The sequence below is a fragment of the Apium graveolens genome, chromosome 5 (genome assembly GCF_009905375.1).
Source record: "Apium graveolens cultivar Ventura chromosome 5, ASM990537v1, whole genome shotgun sequence".
Classification (NCBI taxonomy): domain Eukaryota; kingdom Viridiplantae; phylum Streptophyta; class Magnoliopsida; order Apiales; family Apiaceae; genus Apium; species Apium graveolens.
Genome location: NC_133651.1, coordinates 31,180,833 through 31,206,354, shown reverse-complemented (window position 1 = coordinate 31,206,354; position 25,522 = coordinate 31,180,833). Strand labels below are relative to the sequence as shown.

General features: G+C 36.6%; 1 protein-coding gene across 2 annotated transcripts; it reads right to left on the bottom strand.

Annotated features, from left to right (window-relative positions):
* Positions 1-1,980: 1,980 nt before the first annotated feature.
* On the bottom strand, positions 1,981-24,598 carry LOC141723789 (SNF1-related protein kinase regulatory subunit gamma-1-like). Of its 2 annotated transcripts, none has more exons than XM_074525679.1 (6): positions 24,257-24,598; positions 23,668-23,840; positions 23,092-23,286; positions 22,727-22,918; positions 3,017-3,180; positions 1,981-2,534 (listed from the first exon to the last, which is right to left on the bottom strand). In XM_074525679.1, the coding sequence occupies exons 1-6, from the start codon at positions 24,414-24,416 to the stop codon at positions 2,237-2,239; spliced, it is 1,182 nt and encodes a 393-aa protein (XP_074381780.1). In that variant the 5' UTR covers positions 24,417-24,598; the 3' UTR covers positions 1,981-2,236. The 2 variants fall into 2 exon arrangements, with proteins under 2 accessions (XP_074381780.1, XP_074381779.1); XM_074525678.1 differs by having other exon boundaries at positions 22,727-23,002; positions 24,257-24,595.
* Positions 24,599-25,522: the final 924 nt, after the last annotated feature.

The window sequence follows — 25,522 nt, the reverse complement described above, 5'->3', positions numbered from 1 at the left end:
CAATGCAAATTGAATCGTTGTTGAGGCGAAATGAAAGCCGAAGATGCGATGAAAGTTGAATCATTGTTGGGGCGAAATAAAAGCCGAAAATGAGATGAAAATTAAATAAATTACGCTAGGTCAAATACCGAAGACACGTAAACTATAAATTACGCTAGGTCAAATACCGAAGACGCGTAAACTAAAAATATGCTAGGTAAAACACTGAAGATGCGTAAATTACAAGTTAAGCTAGGTAAAATACCGAAGATGCATAAATTAAAAATATTGCTAGGTAAAATACCGAAAATGCGTAAGTTAAATAAATTACGCCAGGTCAAAAACCGAAGACGCGTAACAAAATATTTTAGGTAAACACCGAAGATGTGTAAATTAAAAATTACGCTAGGTAAAATACCGAATATGTGAAATAGTTGAAATATAGAATGGAGACCGAAGAAGCATAAAAATAAATTATGCTAGGTCAAAAATTGAAATTCTGAATCCGAACTATTCGGTCCCAAAAATTATGCTAGGACGAAAACACCACTATTGAGATGAAACGAAAGCCGAAGATGCGATATATTAAAATTTTTCAAAATTGCTAAGGTAAAAAGAAGCCGAAGAGCCAATGTAAAAGAGAAATAAATTATGCACCAATGTAAAGAAACATCCAAATATGTGAAAAACACCGCATAACAAAAACATCCCGAAGGAAGAAGTTGTAAGCTCGAAGGGAGGAGATTGATAAAATAAAAATCAATTGTCATAATGGTCTTCATCCTCTCCCGAATTCTTCTATAGTACGTCCGACGGGATCTTCCATTCCTTCGTCTAGAAGGAGCTTGTGATTCCAGTCAAGGCCACGAGCCTTCTCAATAGCATATCAAAGCCGAATGAAAACGCCTCTCTTCGGTCAGTTCTAGGTCCTCTCCCATCTTCCGTTTATCTTCGATCTATGCGGCTGAGCGCCATACCACGAAGAATGGCCTTAGGTTTTATACCCAAAAATGGGCCACGTATATTGTCTATCGCCCGCACACTAGTCCGATCAATAGACAGGGACATGTTGGTGATAGTGGCCCGATTTATGAGGCCCAATAGCCGAAGGCCCATTAGGCAACCACGGACCGACTATTAGAATAATAATTCAAAGAAACGTAACCCCCTGGAACATTGATCTTCCTCCAAGTGTAATGGCTGAAGCATTTATACCCAAGGTTTGATAATTACGCCAATATATGCACACAATCATATACACAATTTTAACTACAATAACATATACAATTTTGGGACAATCATAGCTCTTGTACGTTCCATCTTACTCATGAAAGGTTGATTACTGATTCTCACACCGGAGGTGAATCGGGGGGACAAACCCTCGCATTCTTCTCCTTGCAGGTCCGACCGAAGGACGTTTCACAAGATCGAAGCACGTTCTACCCTCATCAGAAATTTGGTCGTAACAGGTTGTAAAAAGAAATTTCTGCATTTGCATTTTCATTCTACTCTGTCTAAATAATAATCCCTTCTGTACTCTTCATATAGTGATATCTAATTCAGAATGATTCAAAAAAAAATCTAATACAGAAAAATTAGATGTTACAGCCTTGGGAAATGTTTCGGAAAATCAGATTACAATTACAGCCTTGAGAAATGTTTCCGACTTTCTCACTAGCTAGGGCTTTAATTGATTATGTAGATATTTGTTTGTCAATTGTCCCTCCGGGAGGAAAATCTGTTGTTCAAAATTTAACCCCCCCCTGCAGGACTAAAAAGCAAAATATTAGCTGTAACATACCATAATCCTGAGGGATCCTAGATGAAGACAAGCATTTCCCTTAATCCCAGGCCTTTTACGGAATAATTGTCACATGGCATAATCCAGAGTTAATTCTAAACAAAATAAGCAAGTCGAAATAAGTAGTCAAGCAGTCATTAACAATGCTAATTAAGCTGAGAGTTCATATAAGCATTTTATGAAACACAACACAAGGAGCATACTTTGAAGTTATGAAACTTACTTTCTCCTCATCCTGATCCGAAATTCAGGACTTACGACTAACAATGTCACATTTAGATTATTTACAATAAGCTTTGTCCTAACTTACACCCAACTCCAGCAGATCATTCTTTTTTCTGGTTACACAAGCTAATAGTTTGTTGGAAGAAGAGAAATATACTGTAAACATACAACAAAAAGGAGGTTAATTGAAACTAAAGATCCCATTAGCTCTTCTTTTCAAGATTCAAACCTTTAGACCCTGTTGTTGACTGGTTGAGGTAATACTCCATCAAAGAAGTCTCCGAAGTAACCACGAGGCTCGTGTACTAGCTTTGAAATGATATCTCTTACAGTTATCACACCGTCTAGTTTTCCATCACCATTGGCAACATAGATCCGATGAATCTTCATTGAATCGAGTTTCATAATTACTTCTTTAAGCATATCGTCTCTTGTGCATGTGACTACATCACTTAATATTGGAGAAGACTTTTGATGCTCTTCATGATAGCTTCTTACAGCAGAGAGGAAGCTCTTGGCTGTTATAGATCTGTAGTAGTGATGCATGAATATGATACAATTAAATGAGTATTTCGTAGCTTTACATAATTAGTTTGATGAAACATGTCAACAGATGTCATCACACTTTTTGCAGATATCGGTAAAGAGGTTTGACAAAGTGCAAATGATCAGCATTATCATCTTCAGTAGTATGTAAAAACTGAAAACATCTACTCGAGCAGTAGCCAACTTGCTGCTGGAAATTGTCTGCTTCCAGTTTATGTTCGGTATTTCAAACAGCGTGATAAAAGGATGATGCTAGATTATAAGAGATACAGATATATCTTAAAGCTACATGCACAACACAGGTAGTCAATCAAAAGGTGCACATATACACAACACAGGTAACCAATCAAACGGTGCACATACACTAGGTCTACTGGCATTCTTCAGTATACTGGCAGTTAGCCACATACACGACACTGAAAATAATTATACCTGATCAAGAGATGCAAAAGTTTAGTGAAAAACCTGTGATTTTTATAGATAGCAGGTGCAAGCAGAAGGAATTGAATGTCTCTAACGCTTATATTTCCAATTGCTTTGCCTCCACCACTTTCAACCACCGGTACTGCGCCTACTCCCTTCTGCCTCATTAGCTTAAAAGCCTGCAGCACTGGCTCATCCTCGCACACCTTAAAGCAGAAGGATAGAATTATAATAGTTCAGTCGGAAGCAAACCACATAACTTTTCCATAAATTTGAAGCTAATATGCACAAGCCTTAGGTATGTTTTCGGGGTTAAGCTATCTGTATGTCTAGCTATGCATATCAATAAGAAAGATACATTGTCACTCATTAGAAATTCACATATTGTTTAGGATTCCATGCGTAATGCTTTAAAAGTTAGGACACCCCGTCAAATTACGGAATCATATGTTTATAGGAAAAGGAAGAAGATCAAGCAGGTACCATGAGACATGGTGTCCTTTCTGTTCATTGCATTAATGTTCAGACCACGTCCTCATTTATGTTAGCATGAGCTGTAAATAAGGTTGATTGGTAAGATCTATGATTAGTATCAATCTCTCGCATAAAGTCTGTATTTCCATAATGTTAGCCAGGTCTTTTGTAATTAGTTATTGTAGGTTTGTTTTTCCATAATTAGCAGCCTGTACATACTATAAGTACATGATCTGTACTCGAGAACAAGTGAATGAAAAAGAATTACAATTCATCATGGTATCAGAGCCAAGAACCTAGGGCCTGCGGACTCCATTCTTTTTCTCACAATAATATCTTAGAAACCAGTGTAAGATGGGAGATGATACCCCCGCTACACAAAAATCACAAACAGATGACCATACCCCTTCACAACATCCATCCATCGGAAATTCTCAAACAGATCCTTCAGTACTTGCAGACCTGACATCGAGTATATCACAAATACTGAGGCACGCAACAACCTCAACAATTCATGAACACCAATCGGCATCAAATTAGATGGTAAAAATTACGGAATCTGGTCCCAAGTGGTGGAGATGTATATCTCTGCTAAAGATAAATTGGAAAACATAAATGGAGACCTTCAACAACCATTAGAAGTTGATCCTAATTTCATAAAATGAAGAACTGAAAATTCAGTGGTGAAAAGCTGGTTAATAAATTCCTTGGACCCAAAACTAATTGGAAAACTATATCAGATTTCCAACCGCAAAGGCGGTATGGGATGCTATTGCTACAACATATTTCGACGGCACTGATACATCACAAGTTTAGCAGAGATGTATATCTCTGCTAAAGATAAATTGGGATACATAAATGGAGACCTTCAACAACCATTAGAAGTTGATCCTAATTTCATAAAATGGAGAACTGGAAATTCAGTGGTGAAAAGCTGGTTAATAAATTCCTTGGACCCAAAACTAATTGGAAAACTATATCAGATTTCCAACCGCAAAGGCGGTATGGGATGCTATTGCTACAACATATTTCGACGGCACTGATACATCACAAGTTTATGACCTTAAATGTAACACCCCCAGATCCGGGGTCGGGGATCCGGGTCGTCACGGTCTTTCTTTCCACAATATCACTTCACTTAATTAATAATAATAACCTTATGCTGTGACCCCACACTAACACACACCACAACCCGTTATAGTCTCAGAGATGAAATTTAAATAAGTACAAGTCTTTGAATCCACAATTTAAAAGTTATTACAACCCAAAATGATTTATTGATAAATTTACAGTTAATTGCCATTATCTGCCACAAGTTATAATTATACATAATTGATTCTCAAAAGTATATGGTCTGATCTACAATAGATCTACCTCTGCAGCTATAGCAGCTACAACATCAACGGGAAGACGCGGGACGCTTCCCACGCGCTTGCGCTGGGTCTGCTGGAGTCTGGCCATCTTTCCTAACTGTTGTTGTGTGATGAAGAAATAAAGCAAGGGTGAGCAGCAAGCCCACCAAAATAATATGTATAATGATTTACAATATATGAGCCTTCTCATAGTACTCATGAAAGTCTTGGTCAAAAGAAATGAACCAAGTTTGATATCTTAATGCGATGAAGTCGCAAAATATTCAGTATATATACATATATACTTTTCAAAATCTTGGAAGTCCTCTTCCATGCATAATATACACAGAGTTCCAGTGTATAACTGTATAAAAATATCGTTGCAAGGTGATCTCATATATCTAACCTTGTCTCAACGTTTTTCTGAAAATCTTTGTCATACATAAGATAATCATTAACTAGATATAAGTTTAAAAGATGAAGTTACAAGATACCCCAAAATACTTATATCTTTCCCAAATACTACTTGAACTACCCCCGTTCAAGTTATAATCAGTTTCAAAGGTTCATCACATAGATGAGACTACAAGACAAGATTTGAATAGATTCAATCTTTGAATATCATTATAAATAATGAAGTTACGAGATACTTCATTAAGTCCCGATATATAAATATATTCATATATATCTCCCATACATTTCCTGAAAACCTCTGTCATGTAAAGTATGAACAGAGTTGCAATATCCAATGAATTTGGAAGGAAAAGAATTTTGGCATAAACCAGATATCTTGCTGATCAGGCAAAGATACCAATAAGTAACCTTTTCTACTGTAGATGGATGAATTCCTCACCGGTCATCACCCTGGCCGCATTAGGACCTCGCGCTAGACCGTTACCCGACCACTCACGCGTTGATGGACTGCCACCCAGCCACTTACACTTTATAGACCGTACCCCGGCCTGTCGATTATGCCGACTCAATCAGATGGACTTACTTCCCGAACATTGGGCAAGTAATCAAATTGTTTTCTCAAAACAGCAACCATGTTGCGAATATAAAATACACCACAGAGCCGGATCCCCAAGATTTTTGAGCGAATATTCAAGTCTCCTTCGAAAGGAAGATCTTAAATCGGAAAACGAGTTTTGGGATCCGCTCTAACTTTTAAAATCATTTTGAAGACTCGAAAACATTTTTAAGAATGTTTGGAGTAAAGCTGATTTAATGAAATAAATCAGTCCCGATATATTAGAAAATATCTGAATATTATTATTTAAATAATATTCCCATAAAGAATAATCTTTATAAAAATAATTGAAGTAGAAGTTTTAAAACTTATACTTGAAACGAGTATTAAATAACCAAAGATACACTTATATGAAAGTATTATCTTTATTTGAATAATCGAAAATAAGTTTGATTATTAACACCTTATTCTTTAATAAAATAAAGAATATATTTCAGTAATAAGCGGAGTCATAATACCTCGAATGAATATTATAAATAATATTCATTAAATAAAATAAAGGAGTCATACATCCTCAAATGAATATCCAAGTAATATTCAATAAATAATATAAAGGAGTCATAAGTCCTCGAATGAATATTCAAGATAATATTCATTAATAAAATAAAGTTATCGAATAAACCTTATTCGATTAATAGTTTTGAAAACTATAACCATATATATATATATAAATATATATATATATATATATATATATAAAATCTACTCGGGATCCTCGACTCCCGGTTTTAGAAAATGTTTTCACCTTTGGGTCCCTATACTAAGGGTATATGCAAGTTACCGCTATTCTCTAGCATAGGTATTATCAACTGAACCAACAGATATATATGGCAAGAATACGAAACAGGCATGCATATATATACCATATCAGCATGCTTCAATATATCGCAACATTTGCTAATTAACCAACATGCATCTATCGCAAGATAATGCATATACATATATTCATCACAACAACAGTTATAACGGGTAGAAAACTTGCCTGAGCGACTGGGGGTTACGAATGGCTCGGGACGAGTCTGGTAACCTATAAGCAACAAGTAAGTTGGAATTAAACCAAAGTCACTTGTAAATCTATACTCTAACCAACTCAGACTCTAACGCTCGTTTTGCGCTTACTGATTTGCTTAAGTCACCCGGGTACCCTCGGCTCCACCATTTTTAATAATTTAACCTTTACGAGTTTTAAGGCAATTCCTTCGCGAGTGTCTTACCAACTGCCTAACACACTTACCATAAATGTTTCATACATTAATTAACCCTTTTTGGTCTTTAACCTATGTTTCAAAGTAAGGCGAGGGGAACAGTTTCGTTCGCGAAATGCCGTTACTTGAAACGTTCGTTTCTCCTAAACCGTGCATCGGAATCGAACGAACTACATATCAAAACGAAGCTCGTAACATGAGCTATCTAGACATGGCAATTGTCATAATTTAGAAGGGGGTTCTCGGGTCCTAATGTTATGCACAAAAACAGTCTAAAGAAAATCGGACGTTACGACGGCTATGTTTACGCGATTTCCAATATTTTAAACCATTCAAAACCATCCCAAATCAACCTCAAATCCAACATACAACCAACATCCATCCTTATCACATCATAACAACCCCAACCAATTCAAAATCATACTTAAGTTCTTTTAATCAAAACAACAACATTTACCAATCCAACAACATCCCAAAACTCACTAATTTCTACATACACAACCATCAACCTCTCATGAACTACAATACTCATATTATGCTCTTAACATTCAATAACAAAGCTTGGTTAAGAGATTATACCTTCCTTGAAGCTTTTTAACACAACACAAGAACTTTGAATGCCTAAAGAACCTTGATCCTTGCTTGTATAGCCTTAATCTTTCATAAAAATTCAAGAAAACTAAAGTTATTTCTTGAAGGTTACTATTCACCATCTTCTTCCTTGATTTATTGGAAGAGATTGGGAAGGAATTAGGAGCTTAAACTTATAGCATATCCATATCTATGTACAAGGAAGCTTAGATAATTACCTTGTGATTTAACAATGCTTGGAACTTGATTTTTGATTTTTCTTCCTTTGAAAAAGATGAAAAGCCGAGAGCAATGCTTTGAAGAATGAAAAATTTTGTGTTTGCTTTGATTTGTTTTGGCTAGCTAGGTTGTTTTGGTTTTGTTTTTGGTTAATTACCCTTCTAACCTTGAACTTTGTGTGGTTTACAATCATCCAACAATTCCTTCCTTTTTTGTCATGCCTATGTCACCTTGCACATGTCATAATGCTCCCACTTGTCCACACCTTGTGGTTTGATGATGTCACAATCCCTGGCTTCTTGTACAAGCTTGTCTCTTGGTCACTTATTTGTTTTACGGTTCGCTTATCTTTCGTTCTCGTTTATCGTTTGAGGGATCATACCCGGGATCTTATTACTTAGGTTCCCTTAACCTTTCTCAACATATTATATTCCTTTTATGATCCTCTCCTATAATCCTTTAATTTAAATCCTTTTTTAATCCTGTTACCTTTTTCTCAATTCTTTCCGTATCTAGTGGATTTCCGGGAAAAATCAAAGTGTTCGGAATTGGATTCTGACGATCTTTACATACACTTATATACCATATAGAGTACTAATAAAATCTCAGAATATCCATAACAGAACCCCTAAATAGTGTGGCATGAAAAGTTTTCTCGTTCAGCAAAAACACTATTCATAAGGGTTTCAAAATTTCTCAAAAATTGGGGTTATTACAGTCTCCCCTCCTTAAAAGGATTCCGTCCCGGAATCAGATAGAAATGAATGGGGATACCTTCTTAATATTGCACTTTCTAACTCTCAAGTCAATTTTCCCACATTGTGGTCCTGCCACCAAACTCTGCCTAGTTTGATAATCCTTCCCCTAAGTACTTGTTCCTTTTCACTCTATAACCCTTCCTGGTTGCTCCATATAGGTTACGTCGGGTTGCATGTCTATGCGCTCATATGCCCCTATTTATCTGGCATCTGAATTACACTTCCTTAACATTGATACGTGAAACACGTTACGAACTTGTTACATGTTCGGGGTTAGGGCTAGCTCATATGATAACTTCCCAATATGTCTTAATATATCCAAGGGTCCAACAATTCGTGGACTTAGCTTTCATTTCTTTCCGAACCTCATCCTTCCTTTCCAAGGGAATACCTATAACAACACTAGGTCCCCTACTTCCTATTCTTTGTCCTTTCGTGTCAAATCAACATATTTATCATGTCCATCTTGGGCTACTACCTGCCGTCCTCTGATTAGATCTATTATATCCCTGGTCCTTTGGACAACTGCGGGTCCGAGCATCTTGCGCTCTACAACTTAATCCTAACATAAGGGAGATCGACATTGTCTTCCCTCAAGGATCTCATAAGGCGATACCTCGATACTAACATACGATCGATTATCGTGAGATAACTTAATCTGCGTTAAGTGATCATTCCAAATTCTTTCAAGTCTATTGCACCGGCTCTCATCATAGCTTCTAGCATTATATCTTTTGCTTCTCACTACCCATCCTTTTCCAGTTCGTAGTCGTTGCTATCTTCCGTACATAATATTATACTGGTTACACTTTTGCTCGTTAGTGTTCTATAACCTTTTAATAACCACGTCAACCTTAGTATCATGAACGTGTTTCCATTCTGAATACCACCATAACTTTACTACTCCTTTTTAGCTGCTTCTATCTTTGGAAGCTTAATCCTTCATATAGAAGTAAAGGAATTTGTTGAGAGATCACTATGATCATGAACACTTGTTATATCGCTTAGTTAGTACAGAAGGTGGCCAGCCTTTAGTACTTGACAAGCAATTAAACAATAGCTGGTATCCTACTAGGCTTCTATCACACAGATAGATAGTCATTCGGCAATACCTCCCCTTTCTGGAAGGGTTGTTCTTCTCAGCTTACATGAAATGAAAAGAAGAGAAAAGAACGAACTGAAGAGAATTGTATATTCATAAAAAATTTTATTGCCATAAAATATCTGGCTTGGAATCTACCTCTGAACTATAGAGGTTTGTCATAGAAGAACAAAACATATATGTATTTATATCAACATCAAGTATTATAGTATCGCATTTCCCATGCCTAAATATTTCTATTCCGTCCATCATTCTATGGACCCATGCTCTTCCTCGAGCTTATACATAATCACCTTTGAAACTCCCTCGACATCGAAAATCGAATCTGGGATCTCATTCTATACATCATCGTTACTAGAATTCTATGCTTGCACCGCAACCTTCCTCGTATAATAATACGACTCTCTATTGATAAGAAAGAATAATTATTCACCAGGTAGATACTCTACTTAATTAGTCTATCAATGATAACTTATACACTACCACGACCCGATTAGTGGTACTCAATCTCAACACCCATTCCAATACAACTCTCATGGTTGTAATCAGCTCACTACTCGCAGAATCATTGCTGCCTTACTATGGTCCACCACTGACCCACTGTAGTCATTCATTTTCCCTGAAGTCTTAATAGCTAACCATACAGAGTCCATACATCTCGTATCAAATCCTTCTAAGGAGGTAACATAATCACCATTCCTGATTCATGAAGAACACTCCTGATCCTGACATACATACATGACATGAAGCAGATAAAAGTGCAGAAGAGTTTCAATCAAAGCAACGATAGCAGGTTAATACCATTCTTAATCATACGCCCTAAATAGAAGAATTAACTCAAGGGTTCATCTAGTCCTTTTTGAAACATGGTCCTGGCTTATCTCAAGATAGGACCTTCTAAGATAGATAGCCCGTTCATGGCGATTACACGAATTAAACCTTTACCAACTACTATTACGGTTGGGTATTGCACAGTCATCAGAAGGAATGTCAATCTTCCAAACCATAATTCAATCTTCACATTTTTAACCATCATCACTGTATTCTTTTGGCACACGCGCCTATAATTATCCACTTACCTTTAAAGTGTCGGCCACCTCTTTGGCCTTTCCTGATAGTAAAATTTCCTTACAGTCAATGTCATTTTAACCACCTCCAAATAAATTTTCTACCTTATTTCCGATCATTGCTTGAGTGAAGATGTTTTCCTTAAAATCAGATGGGAAAAAAAAATATCACCATTTTTCCATAAGTTATTGCCTCATTCTTTAGAGGCTAATCACTGTCAAGACTGACTCTCAATCATACTTAGAACATTTTTTTTTTATCTTAAGTCCTAATTGCCCTGAACAATTTCGACCATTACTGGTTCGATCCATACTTTCTCTTGGTTTAACACGTGCCCCACTTGGCATCATTATAATTACGTCATATTTCCTTTATCCACATTTCTATTCTTGAGAATTTTGAATATTACCTTTTTCCTTATAAAACCTCTAAGGTTATCCTTCAATCGTTCCTCCTGTATTCCCTAGATACAGGGCATATCACAATACCATTTACTAATAGTAGAACCATTGTCTATATACTTCTGCAAAATTTCTCCACTGATTCTTAAAGGTTGTTGTTACCTTAACCCTTTCCCAATCATACTGTCAAAACTCATAATGTCCCTATTAAGGGTGACATGCCAACCTTTATGCAGTCCCCTAGGATTCATTTTAAGTTACCAATGTTCTATCCTTAATTCCACCTTTAAAAGGTACCTGCATCCTTCCACGAATAAATCAAGTCATATTTCCTTGATAGATTATCATATTCATCATTCCCACCTCGATAGTCTATACCTAACTTCATAATAGCATCCTTATTCAAATTGAGGTCAATCCATATGGCCTCCAAAAGATAACAACGGTTATCCGCTTGTCTTGCCTAATTTGGTAACGATAACAAGGATGTTCTGGAAGATATTGGTCATGTTCAACGTGAACTTCTTCTTAATAATTCCTTATTTACTTTTGTTGTTTATCTCAACAGTCACCTCAATGTTGGGATATCTTTCATACCTGGCGTCTCCCTTTCTGGGTATCAAGCCACCGGTCTTACATTTCACCTTCTTGAAGGTCACTTCCTTTATCCAATTTTTCCTAATTTCTTACTTCCTTATCCCCTTAGTCTATCCGCGTCTCATTATTTATCCTTCGAATTATCTCAAAGTTTCCTCGAATCCTCCCAACTTACAGGGGATAAACTATATGTATCTCTTATGCCCTCAACCATCAATTTTAACTTATGGTGAATCACCCTCATCCCGACGAATGCATACTTTTCTATTTCTATTGCTACGAGTCGTTAGGGTTTCCTCATACCCAACTCCCTTATCATACCTCAAACTCTATTGCCGTTATATTCCTTTCCACTTCAATTTCTATTTATTTTCCTTTCTCTTATCATTATTTCATGAACCAACACAACATAAGAATTGATTTCAAACATCCCGTCATTCTGGATTCGTGCCCTTAGAACGAATCTTGACAACTTTTACAACTTAAATTCACAATTCATCATACTCGTCTGCCTTTGTTCTGGCTCTAAAGCTTTTACACTCTCTCCATAACCTTGGGAATTACTTTCCCGAAAATAATTGGCTGAACTTTAATCAGTTTATCATAACCTCTGGCTCCGTGACTTTCTTGGTCTTTCACCAGCGGGTGGTCTCTCTCTTAGGAGGGTAAGTGACAAAAATAGTCTTTTGTGATTCGTCAATCATTTAGAATCTCAAATAATTCCTATATTTCCTTTAGCCAGGCTCTTGCCTCGGCTGGGTCAGCTTGTTCCATGGAACTCTGAGAGCTTAGCGACTTAAAGGTCCTGAAAGAATTTCTCACCGCACTGTCTCCTCAGGGTGGTGGTTGGGGATAATAGTCTAAGTTCTTTTTAGACAGGTCCATGAATTGCCGTATAGGAGTACCGTCTCGGGTCTCCTTTCCTTACTCGACTTTCTGTTTCCTTAGTATGAAATGTTTCATCCTACTCCCCATAATTGGGGTCATCTTTTAATTTAAAATCCTCATTTTCCACTCCATTATGTCATGGGTTCCTTCTATCTTGATGGCGACCTCCCTGACTATCACGTTCAGGGTTTACTCTAAATCTTATTCCTCAAACTATGGCTCTCATCTAAGTTCTCATCCTTACGCTCTTGAACTTTCGGAACCCAAATTCTATAGGAATACCTCATTATTCCCTTATCATCTTTCTCGATATTAATCTTTTATCTAATTGTTGGCTCCCTGCCTTCATTCATAACTTTTTCTGGCACAATATGATCTTTTCCAATAATTCGGGCTGTATTGCAATCTCAAACAGCTTTTCGGTACCGGCTCCGGTTACCTTCACTTCTATTTCCATTTTCTCAAAATCTCTTATAAACTCTCCAAAAGACATTATCATCTTGAGTCTCTCCTTTTTACTAAGGGCATCAGCCACCATATTGGCTTTCCCAGAATGATAAAGAATCTCCCAATCATTATTCTTGATTAGCTCTAACTGCCTCCTCTGGCATATGTTGAGCTCTTTCTACGTGAAAATGTACTAGAGCACTTATGGCTTAGGTAATTCTCGCACTTCTCTCCATACAAGTAGTGCCTCCAATCCTTAGGGTAAAACTATTGCCACGAGCCTAAGCTCATGAGCGGGGATATCGAATTTCATATTACCTTAATTGTCTTGACATGTACGCAATTACCTTACCGTGCTGCATAAGCACGCACCCTAAGCCCTTGTGCGAAGCGTCACTATACTTCACAAAATCTCTTTTTCCATCCGGCAACGCCAGCATAAGGGCCATCACCAACCTCTGCTTCAGTTCTTGAAAGCTGTTCTCGCATTTCTCTGTCCATTCGAACTTCTCAGTCTTACGAGTAAGCCGCGTTAAAGGGGATACTATCTTTACAACTTGAATGAACCTCCGGTAGTGACCGGCCAATCCTACCTCTGGTAGTCGACCAAACCATGGTCATCAATTCATCAGTGGTCCTTTATCCAATCCTGTCAGGATCCTCCATGGGATCCTCCTCAACAACTATCCCTTCTAGGACAACATCCTCAACCGCTAAATTCTCAATATCAACATCATCCGGTCCTGCATTAGGACACTCTATCGGATCCACAATCCGATCTCCAATTAGTAATAAAATATCATCGCGATGTTGCTCCTCAACCTCAGGGTTCGGAGTCCCGCTACCATATACGATAACGAACTACGCTCCTATCACGATATTTATAAGGGTTCCCATAAGGGTTTTAACTGTCAGTACTACGTTAGGTAGCCCGACTATGAACTTGGCAAGAGTTCTTATTATCTTAGTGAACTTATTATCTTAACGTCCCATCATCTCTGAGGTTTATAACGCTTAGCTCTGATACCATTTCTGTAACACCCCCAGATCCGGGGTCGGGGATCCGGGTCGTCACGGTCTTTCTTTCCACAATATCACTTCACTTAATTAATAATAATAACCTTATGCTGTGACCCCACACTAACACACACCACAACCCGTTATAGTCTCAGAGATGAAATTTAAATAAGTACAAGTCTTTGAATCCACAATTTAAAAGTTATTACAACCCAAAATGATTTCTTGATAAATTTACAGTTAATTGCCATTATCTGCCACAAGTTATAATTATACATAATTGATTCTCAAAAGTAGATGGTCTGATCTACAATAGATCTACCTCTGCAGCTATAGCAGCTACAACATCAACGGGAAGACGCGGGACGCTTCCCACGCGCTTGCGCTGGGTCTGCTGGAGTCTGGCCATCTTTCCTAACTGTTGTTGTGTGATGAAGAAATAAAGCAAGGGTGAGCAGCAAGCCCACCAAAATAATATGTATAATGATTTACAATATATGAGCCTTCTCATAGTACTCATGAAAGTCTTGGTCAAAAGAAATGAACCAAGTTTGATATCTTAATGCGATGAAGTCGCAAAATATTCAGTATATATACATATATACTTTTCAAAATCTTGGAAGTCCTCTTCCATGCATAATATACACAGAGTTCCAGTGTATAACTGTATAAAAATATCGTTGCAAGGTGATCTCATATATCTAACCTTGTCTCAACATTTTTCTGAAAATCTTTGTCATGCATAAGATAATCATTAACTAGATATAAGTTTAAAAGATGAAGTTACAAGATACCCCAAAATACTTATATCTTTCCCAAATACTACTTGAACTACCCCCGTTTAAGTTATAATCAGTTTCAAAGGTTCATCACATAGATGAGACTACAAGACAAGATTTGAATAGATTCAATCTTTGAATATCATTATAAATAATGAAGTTACGAGATACTTCATTAAGTCCCGATATATAAATATATTCATATATATCTCCCATACATTTCCTGAAAACCTCTGTCATGTAAAGTATGAACAGAGTTGCAATATCCAATGAATTTGGAAGGAAAAGAATTTTGGCATAAACCAGATATCTTGCTGATCAGGCAAAGATACCAATAAGTAACCTTTTCTACTGTAGATGGATGAATTCCTCACCGGTCATCACCCTGGCCGCATTAGGACCTCGCGCTAGACCGTTACCCGGCCACTCACGCGTTGATGGACTGCCACCCAGCCACTTACACTTTATAGACCGTACCCCGGCCTGTCGCTTATGCCGACTCAATCAGATGGACTTACTTCCCGAACATTGGGCAAGTAATCAAATTGTTTTCTCAAAACAGCAACCATGTTGCGAATATAAAATACACCACAGAGCCGGATCCCCAAGATTTTTGAGCGAATATTCAAGTCTCCTTCGAAAGGAAGATCTTAAATCAGAAAACGAGTTTTGGGATCCGCTCTAACTTTTAAAATCATTTTGAAGACTCGAAAACATTTTTAAGAATGTTTGGAGTAAAGCTGATTTAATGAAATAAATCAGTCCCGATATATTAGAAAATATCTGAATATTATTATTTAAATAATATTCCCATAAAGAATAATCTTTATAAAAATAATTGAAGTAGAAGTTTTAAAACTTATACTTGAAACGAGTATTAAATAACCAAAGATACACTTATATGAAAGTATTATCTTTATTTGAATAATCGAAAATAAGTTTGATTATTAACACCTTATTCTTTAATAAAATAAAGAATATATTTCAGTAATAAGCGGAGTCATAATACCTCGAATGAATATTATAAATAATATTCATTAAATAAAATAAAGGAGTCATACATCCTCAAATGAATATCCAAGTAATATTCAATAAATAATATAAAGGAGTCATAAGTCCTCGAATGAATATTCAAGATAATATTCATTAATAAAATAAAGTTATCGAATAAACCTTATTCGATTAATAGTTTTGAAAACTATAACCATATATATATATATAAATATATATATATATATATATAAAATCTACTCGGGATCCTCGACTCCCGGTTTTAGAAAATGTTTTCACCTTTGGGTCCCTATACTAAGGATATATGCAAGTTACCACTATTCTCTAGCATAGGTATTATCAACTGAACCAACAGATATATATGGCAAGAATACGAAACAGGCATGCATATATATACCATATCAGCATGCTTCAATATATCGCAACATTTGCTAATTAACCAACATGCATCTATCGCAAGATAATGCATATACATATATTCATCACAACAACAGTTATAACGGGTAGAAAACTTGCCTGAGCGACTGGGGGTTACGAATGGCTCGGGACGAGTCTGGTAACCTATAAGCAACAAGTAAGTTGGAATTAAACCAAAGTCACTTGTAAATCTATACTCTAACCAACTCAGACTCTAACGCTCGTTTTGCGCTTACTGATTTGCTTAAGTCACCCGGGTACCCTCGGCTCCACCATTTTTAATAATTTAACCTTTACGAGTTTTAAGGCGATTCCTTCGCGAGTGTCTTACCAACTGCCTAACACACTTACCATAAATGTTTCATACATTAATTAACCCTTTTTGGTCTTTAACCTATGTTTCAAAGTAAGGCGAGGGGAAAAGTTTCGTTCGCGAAACGCCGTTACTTGAAACGGTCGTTTCTCCTAAACCGTGCATCGGAATCGAACGAACTACATATCAAAACGAAGCTCGTAACATGATCTATCTAGACATGGCAATTGTCATAATTTAGAAGGGGGTTCTCGGGTCCTAATGTTATGCACAAAAACAGTCTAAAGAAAATCGGACGTTACGACGGCTATGTTTACGCGATTTCCAATATTTTAAACCATTCAAAACCATCCCAAATCAACCTCAAATCCAACATACAACCAACATCCATCCTTATCACATCATAACAACCCCAACCAATTCAATTTAATCATTCATACTTATGCCTAAGCTTAACTTTAATCATACTTAAGTTCTTTTAATCAAAACAACAACATTTACCAATCCAACAACATCCCAAAACTCACTAATCTCTACATACACAACCATCAAGCCTCTCATGAACTACAATACTCATATTATGCTCTTAACATTCAATAACAAAGCTTGGTTAAGAGATTATACCTTCCTTGAAGCTTTTTAACACAACACAAGAACTTTGAATGCCTAAAGAACCTTGATCCTTGCTTGTATAACCTTAATCTTTCATAAAAATTCAAGAAAACTAAAGTTATTTCTTGAAGGTTACTATTCACCATCTTCTTCCTTGATTTATTGGAAGAGATTGGGAAGGAATTAGGAGCTTAAACTTATAGCATATCCATATCTATGTACAAGGAAGCTTAGATAATTACCTTGTGATTTAACAATGCTTGGAACTTGATTTTTGATTTTTCTTCCTTTGAAAAAGATGAAAAGCCGAGAGCAATGCTTTGAAGAATGAAAAATTTTGTGTTTGCTTTGATTTGTTTTGGCTAGCTAGGTTGTTTTGGTTTTGTTTTTGGTTAATTACCCTTCTAACCTTGAACTTTGTGTGGTTTACAATCATCCAACAATTCCTTCCTTTTTTGTCATGCCTATGTCACCTTGCACATGTCATAATGCTCCCACTTGTCCACACCTTGTGGTTTGATGATGTCACAATCCCTGGCTTCTTGTACAAGCTTGTCTCTTGGTCACTTATTTGTTTTACGGTTCGCTTATCTTTCGTTCTCGTTTATCGTTTGAGGGATCATACTCGGGATCTTATTACTTAGGTTCCCTTAACCTTTCTCAATATATTATATTCCTTTTATGATCCTCTCCTATAATCCTTTAATTTAAATCCTTTTTTTATCCTGTTACCTTTTTCTCAATTCTTTCCGTATCTAGTGGATTTCCGGGAAAAATCAAAGTGTTCGGAATTGGATTCTGACGATCTTTACATACTCTTATATACCATATAGAGTACTAATAAAATCTCAGAATATCCATAACAGAACCCCTACATAGTGTGGCATGAAAAGTTTTCTCGTTTAGCAAAAACACTATTCATAAGGGTTTCAAAATTTCTCAAAAATTGGGGTTATTACATTAAAAGGAAGGTGATCAGGCTCAGACAAAATGGCAGATCAATGGAGACATACTACAACTCTCTCCAAGGCCTGTGGAGAGAGATCGATTTTAGACGGCCAAACCCTATGAAATGTGAAGATGATATACAAAAATACAACTCTATGATACAGGAAGATAGAGTTTATATTTTTTTGGACGGACTTGATGATCGTTTGGATAGAATTCGTGCTGATGTGCTTCAACTTCAACCATTTCCTACGGTTGAACAGGCCTATAGCTATGTCTGTCGGGAAGATCTTAGACAGACGATAATATTAACAAAAGAGGAAACCACATCTAGCATGGTCATGTTACCGAAAGGTGGACGAAAACCACAACAAACTCCACTTCGCATGATTACAAATGGGAGACCAGATGCTTCAATGAGATCAAAAGCACAGATTAGTGATGAAGGTTGTGCACACTGTGGGAATACAAAACATACTAAAGACACTTGTTTCAAACTACATGGATATCCGGATTGGTGGCAGGAACTTAAGGTAAAGAAAAAACGTGAAAGTGGTCAGGTTGCACTTGTTAATGCTGAGAACACTCCTTCATTATCCACCAAACCTCATCTCTCTCTTATTACTCAAGAGGATATGTCAACTGCTGCTGCTGCTAATTGCTATCTTGTCCACACTGACTCAGGTAATTGTAAGTGGATAATTGATTCGGGAGCGACTGACCACATGACTTTTGATCCAAAAGACTTCCCTAAAACAACCCAACCAAGGAGGTCATGCATTATAAATGCAAATGGTGTGAAATATCCATTTACAGGGGCCGGAAAAGTGGCTGTTTCGTCCTCTTTTTCTCTACCAAATACATTACTTGTTCTTGCTCTATCGAATAAATTATTATCAATAGGACAAGCTACTAAGGAATTAAATTGTTGTGTTCTAATCTATCTTGAATTCTGTTTATTTCAGGATATTCTCACTAAGAAGATTATTGGTCGTGGTACTAAACGAGAGGGGTTGTACTACATGGATGACTTCAGTGTTGGGCAGGCGAACATTGCTAGTTAGAGTAGTACTAAAGAAAGAGAAATTTGGGTGTGGCATCACCGACTGGGGCACCCGTCTTTTCCATACCTAAGACATATGTTTCCAAGTTTGTTTTCCAACCTAGACATTACATTGCTCAAATGCAAATCATGTATTTTAGCTAAGAGTCATCGAGTTTCTTATCCAACAAATTTGAAAAAATACGAGACACCATTTACGTTAGTTCATTCGGATGTATGGGGACCTGCTCCCATTTCAAATTCAACTGGTTTTAGATGGTATATGATTTTTGTGGATGATTGCACACATATGATTTGGTTGTACCTAATGAAAAATAAAAGTGAGGTATTTGGTATTTTTCGGTCTTTTCATGCTATGATTAAAACACAATTTTCAGCTAAACTTCAGATCCTTCGTTCTGATAATGGTGGAGAGTATGATAATAAAGAAATGCAAGAATACTTTCAAATGCATGGATTACAACATGAAAAACATGCTCTCAAACACCACAACAAAATGGCATAGCGGAAAGAAAAAACAGACACATACTTGAAACAGCCCGGGCACTTTTAACCTCGTCAAATACACCTCAACAATACTGGACAGATGCAATTACTACTGCTGTTTATCTGCTAAATCGAATACCATCTAGGGTGTTGAACTTTAAAACACCATTACAAGTTCTCTCACATCATGTTTCTCTCCCTTCTATACTTATGCTTCCGCCAAAAATATTCGGATGTGTGGCTTATGTTTATCTACACAAAAATCAACGAAGTAAACTGGATCCAGGTGCAGCAAGATGTATTTTTCTGGGCTACGGACAACATAAGAAGGGATATCGATGTTACGATCCTCTTACCAGGCGTTTATACACGACAATGGATGTTACATTTCTCGAAAATGAATACTTTTTTCAGGAACCAGATCGGTATTCTTCTCTTTAGGGGGAAATTTCTAGTAAAGATCAGAATATCTCCAATGATCATGATTGGGAAAATTGGTCGTGCTTCCAGGACACATGTGATAAATATGGATGTGACAAATATTGAAAGTATGGCTCTAGTAAAATTGGTGAATGAAATGGGAAACGATGTGGGTGAGACGAGAAATGGAGACATGCCTTTGGAGGAGAACAATGACATAGAAGATGTACAAGACCACCCCCCTCTCGTTCCAGTATCAACCGATATGTCTTCTTCAGAGAATAATCTTGAGGTACCATCTTTAAATAATTCTGATACTAAAGATTATTCTACTGGTTACAAGTTGCCTTTCAGGTATAATCATGGTAAGCCACCTAATAGATAATCAGCAGAACATGTAGAAGGAAGGACAAAATATCCGATTGCTAATCATGTGAATACTGAGAAGCTGTCACCACCACTCAAGACATTTGTGCACAAATTGTCTAATGAACGCATTCCCAACACAGTACAAGAGGCTTTGAATGATCCAAAATGGAAGAGTGCAACAATTGAAGAAATGGGAGCTCTAGAAAAGAATGATACATGGAATCTTACACCACTACCAGAGGGGAAGAAAACAGTAGGCTGTAAATGGGTGTTTTCTATTAAGTACAAGGCAAATGGAATAGTAGATCGGTACAAAGCACGACTTGTTGCAAAGGGATACACACAATCATACAGCATTGACTATAAAGAGACATTTTCACCTGTGGCAAAGCTGAGTACGGTTAGGGCACTGCTATCACTCGCTGCAAATTTAGACTGGCCACTTCACCAATTTGATGTCAAAAATGCATTTCTTCACGGTAATCTTGAAGAGCAAGTGTACATGGACATCCCACCCGGTTTTACTGGCTCACACGCTGGATTAGTGTGTAAGTTATTGAAATCGTTATATGGCCTGAAACAATCCCCGAGGATGTGGTTTGGGCGGTTTACTTTGGTAATGAAGAAGTACGGATTTAAACAAAGTAATTCAGACCACACTCTGTTTCTAAAACATCGAGGAAAGTCTGTAACTGCTCTTTTAATTTATGTCGATGATATGATAATTACTGGGAATGATGAGAAGGAGATCGCAAATCTTGAAAAATATCTAGCAGCTGAGTTCGAAATGAAGAATCTTGGAGGACTAAAATATTTTCTAGGAATCGAGGTGGCTCGATCAAATCGGGGAATATTTCTCTCGCAAAGAAAGTATGTACTTGACCTACTTGCTGAGACCGGTATGCTTGACTGTAAACCAGCAGAGACACCGGTAGTCCAAAATCACAGGTTAAGAGAGTATCCAGACCAGATGCCCACTAATAAAGAGAGATACCAATGACTTGTTGGAAAATTAATTTATTTATCACATACGCGACCAGACATTGCATATGCTGTGAGTTTGGTAAGTCAGTTTATGCATAATCCTGGTGAAGAGCACATGGAAGCCGTCACTCGAATCCTACGATATTTAAAAGCATCTCCTGGAAAAGGTATTATGTTAAAAAATAATAAACATCTCCGAATTGATGGTTACACAGACTCCGATTGGGCTGGAAACATCACTGATAGAAATCTACTTCAGGGTATTTAACATTCGTCGGAGGCAACTTAGTCACTTGGAGAAGTAAAAAACAAAAAGTGGTTGCATTATCTAGTGTTGAGGCTGAGTTTCGTGGCATGGCTAAAGGACTTTACGAACTTCTATGGTTAAAGGAATTGTTGAAGGAAATTGGTTATTCATCTGACTCGGTCATGAGATTGTTTTGTGACAATAAAGCAGCTATGCAAATTGCACAAAATCCAGTTCAACATGATAGGACAAAACATGTTGAAGTAGATAGACACTTTATTAAGGAAAAGCTTGAGGCCAATATAGTCCAATTCTCATTCGTTAAATCAGAAGAACAATTGGCCGACATTCTTACGAAGGGTATTTCAAGCAAGGTGTTTCATAGCGCTTTAGACAAGTTGAGCACTGAAGATATTCATGCAGCAACTTGAGGGGGAGTGTTAGCATGAGCTGTAAATAAGGTTAATTGGTAAAATCTGTGATTAGAATCAATCTCTCGCATAAAGTCTGTATTTCCATAATCTTAGCCAGGTCTTTTGTAATTAGTTAGTGTAGGTTTGTTTTTCCATATTTAGCAGCCTGTACATACCTATAAGTACATGATCTGTATTCGAGAACAAGTGAATGAAAAAGAATTACAATTCATCAATTTATATGTCCAGCAGTCCAGATACTGATCAAAGAACCAAAAAGTGGTGTGTTCCCAACTCATTATAGCAAAAACATTATGGAATCAACCAGTATCTGAGGTAACTACGGCTGTTTTCTGTGCATTATATTATAACCGATGATCCTTCTCAACCCTGAATCATAGTTTTAGCTAGCTTCGGGAAAGCCCTGACCAGATTTAAACCAACCCACCTTAATCTTACTTACACGACAGAGAATATATATCATGGTCATTTACCTATTGAATCATAAAGATAAATGCATATGTATTGCAAGTGATAGTACCTTCACAACGCGATTAGGCTTCATCAGAGGAAGACCAAGTTCTGAAAGTTTTTTAGTACCCCAACTTTCAAACCATTGCAGACCAGCACATTCCTCTAACATGTGAATAACAGCGGACTGGGTTATAATATTCTCGATCTTTCCTACCCCAAGATCAACCACGGGAACACTCTTCATTCTGTATTTTGATAGCTGCAGAAGCATAGTCAAAAATAAGTTTGAAGACTGCAAAGCAAGAAAGGGTGCCCAACGAAATGACCCTGACATATCCCCGACCTGCGTAGTTGGAGATTAAGTAAAGTAGGATACAAATGGGGAAAGAGTGATTTACATTACACTGAGGTATATATAGAAGTTTAACAAACCTTGGCATTCTTGTAAAATTCAGAGTTAGTCAAAGCCACAAAAAAACCTCCAGAGATTGAGGCCTCATCAAAAGGGTTCACACCATTATATCTTGGAGAAGACATTCCAGAAGCTGCTCTTGCAATGGCAGAGCTCATAGCTGGTTCTGATTCAGGTATAAAATCAGTGTGTGCTGATCCGTCCTTCTTTTCTGACTGCAAGAGATTGGAAATATAACTCATGTAAACTAGCTTTATTTACAGTAATGAAGGAAAGATAGAATTTTGTTGCTGAAAACAATTTCTTTAATTATTTATATTATCAAATGGAAGACTAAGTTAGAGATAGAACTTGTGCTTCCTGTAGTACTTATTAGCAACCACGGGTAACTATCTATCTCCTATAAATTATATCAGTAATCAATTAGTCAAAAGATTCGACTTTGTTACCCTGTGATCAGGAATTATGAAAACAAGATGTAAACTTGAAACAGGGGGATTAAATATAAAGCTATTTACGAAGATACGGATAAACATGTTTTGACTGATAGAAATGTAGAGAGTCTGGTTGTACTTGACAATTATGCAGTTACGAACCTGATGCAGAATCCATACAACAATGCCAGCAAACTCTATGATGCCAAGATATCTATCAATCCAAGTAGCATTCTCCGGCGCATCAACATCCACAACAGGAACACTGAGTATATTGTGTTGGGCCATTAACTTGACAGCTTCAGCAACACTAGTATCTGAGTTGATCTCAATTACTGAGAATAACAACATAAATTGATTTTAAAGAAATATTCAACAAATTGCAGATGTCTGATCATCAGCTCAGTATCAATAAAAAATGCAACTCATTACTCATACTTATGTAATTCTCTCCAACCATCCAAAGAAATTATCAAAATACATTTATCCATTCATCAAATGTAGCAAATCTGCATGAGGCAGGTATACACCTCCCTCCCTCCCTCTCTCTCTCTCTTTCTCCCTCCCTCCCTCCCTTTCTCACACGCACACACAAAGACTAACACTATCTCTCTGCTCTCTGTACCTCTCTCTATCTCTCTTTCTCCCTCTATATCTCTCTATCTATATGTGTCTCTCAGACACTCTCTCTCTCTCTCTGCTCTCTCAAAGACACACACATACATGATAGTATGATACACATATGACATACCTTGAGTATTAGGAGAATGAGGGAAGGAAGAAACAGGGATGCTCTCAAAGCAAGCATTAAGCTTTTCAGAAGGACTAAGCTGAGGTTCTTGAACATCCCACAAATCCTCAACTTGCAAACCTACCTTTGCTTCTAAGCTTGAAGTTCTGATCTCTTTCATCTCTCTCTATCTCTGTCTCTTCAAATCCTATACTATCGTGTGTGTCACTGTTTACAATCCAAGCGTGTGTGTCACTGTTTGTAATGTGTAATTAAGCATTTCAACTCTCTAGCAACCATATTTTTGAACTCAAGTACAATATGTGATTTAGCTGTATTAATTACATTAACAATAATGTCAGTGATAGTTTCTCAGTTTCTTAATTATTAACATTTGAAATTAAGTGTTGAAAGGCTTGTCTATATTGTATAACTTATTTTGAATTTTTTTTTTCTGAATAATAGTTTAAATATTTAATATTTATTTAAAAAATAATTTATATAATTATACTAGATAAAAATCTTAAAATATGTGTCAAATATTTCATTTTAAATGTTAACAATTGAAAAGGTATAATCTTATGTTTTTATCCATTTAAATTATTACTATTGCCTGGAAAAGAGTTGATTTATCTTCAACTGTTTGGATAAGGTTCAGATTTACTTTAATCTAGTAGTATGAATTTATTTATTTTGATATTGATTCAGAATTAAATAATAAAGTATATACAAGTTGCTGCAAAATAAAATTAAATCCAAATCGAAACTCCAAGTCCCCAGTCCCAAACAGATAAGAAGTGTATCTGTCTGCTGAGTCATCACAAAACTTCCACTGAATGTCCCGGGACATGGTCCCTCGTTTTTGCCCCACTGTGAGCTAATCAGCAGTTTTTTCATTGGGACCGGGATAGATACAAGTGAAGTTGAGATAATAGGATCCGATTACACCAAGAGTAACGCTACATAATAAAAATGAATTTCAAATATGTTCCTAAATGGTAGGAATTATTTTTAATTTTTGAAATCTATATTAATATATGTAGAATTTTTTTTATTTATTAGTACGCATCCAATAATACGTTGATAACTAATTATTAGAGAATAATAAACCCGAACACATAAAAAAATTTACAAATATCATTAATCACAGCATAAGAGAATATCAAAAATTCATAAAAAATATCAATTCCATTAATATATATACACACACATACATATATATATATATGCATATATATACACATATATATGCAAGGGTGCCCTTCCACAACCACATGTGGTCGGCAG

Coding starts and splice junctions, on each gene's coding strand:
- LOC141723789 (XM_074525678.1), bottom strand. CDS start 24,416: ATGAAAGAGATCAGAACTTCAAGCTTAGAAGCAAAGGTAGGTTTGCAA. Junction 23,287..23,667: donor TTGTATGGATTCTGCATCAG/GTTCGTAACTGC, acceptor AATCTCTTGCAG/TCAGAAAAGAAGGACGGATC. Junction 3,181..22,726: donor AGCCTAATCGCGTTGTGAAG/GTACTATCACTT, acceptor TTCTGCTTTAAG/GTGTGCGAGGATGAGCCAGT.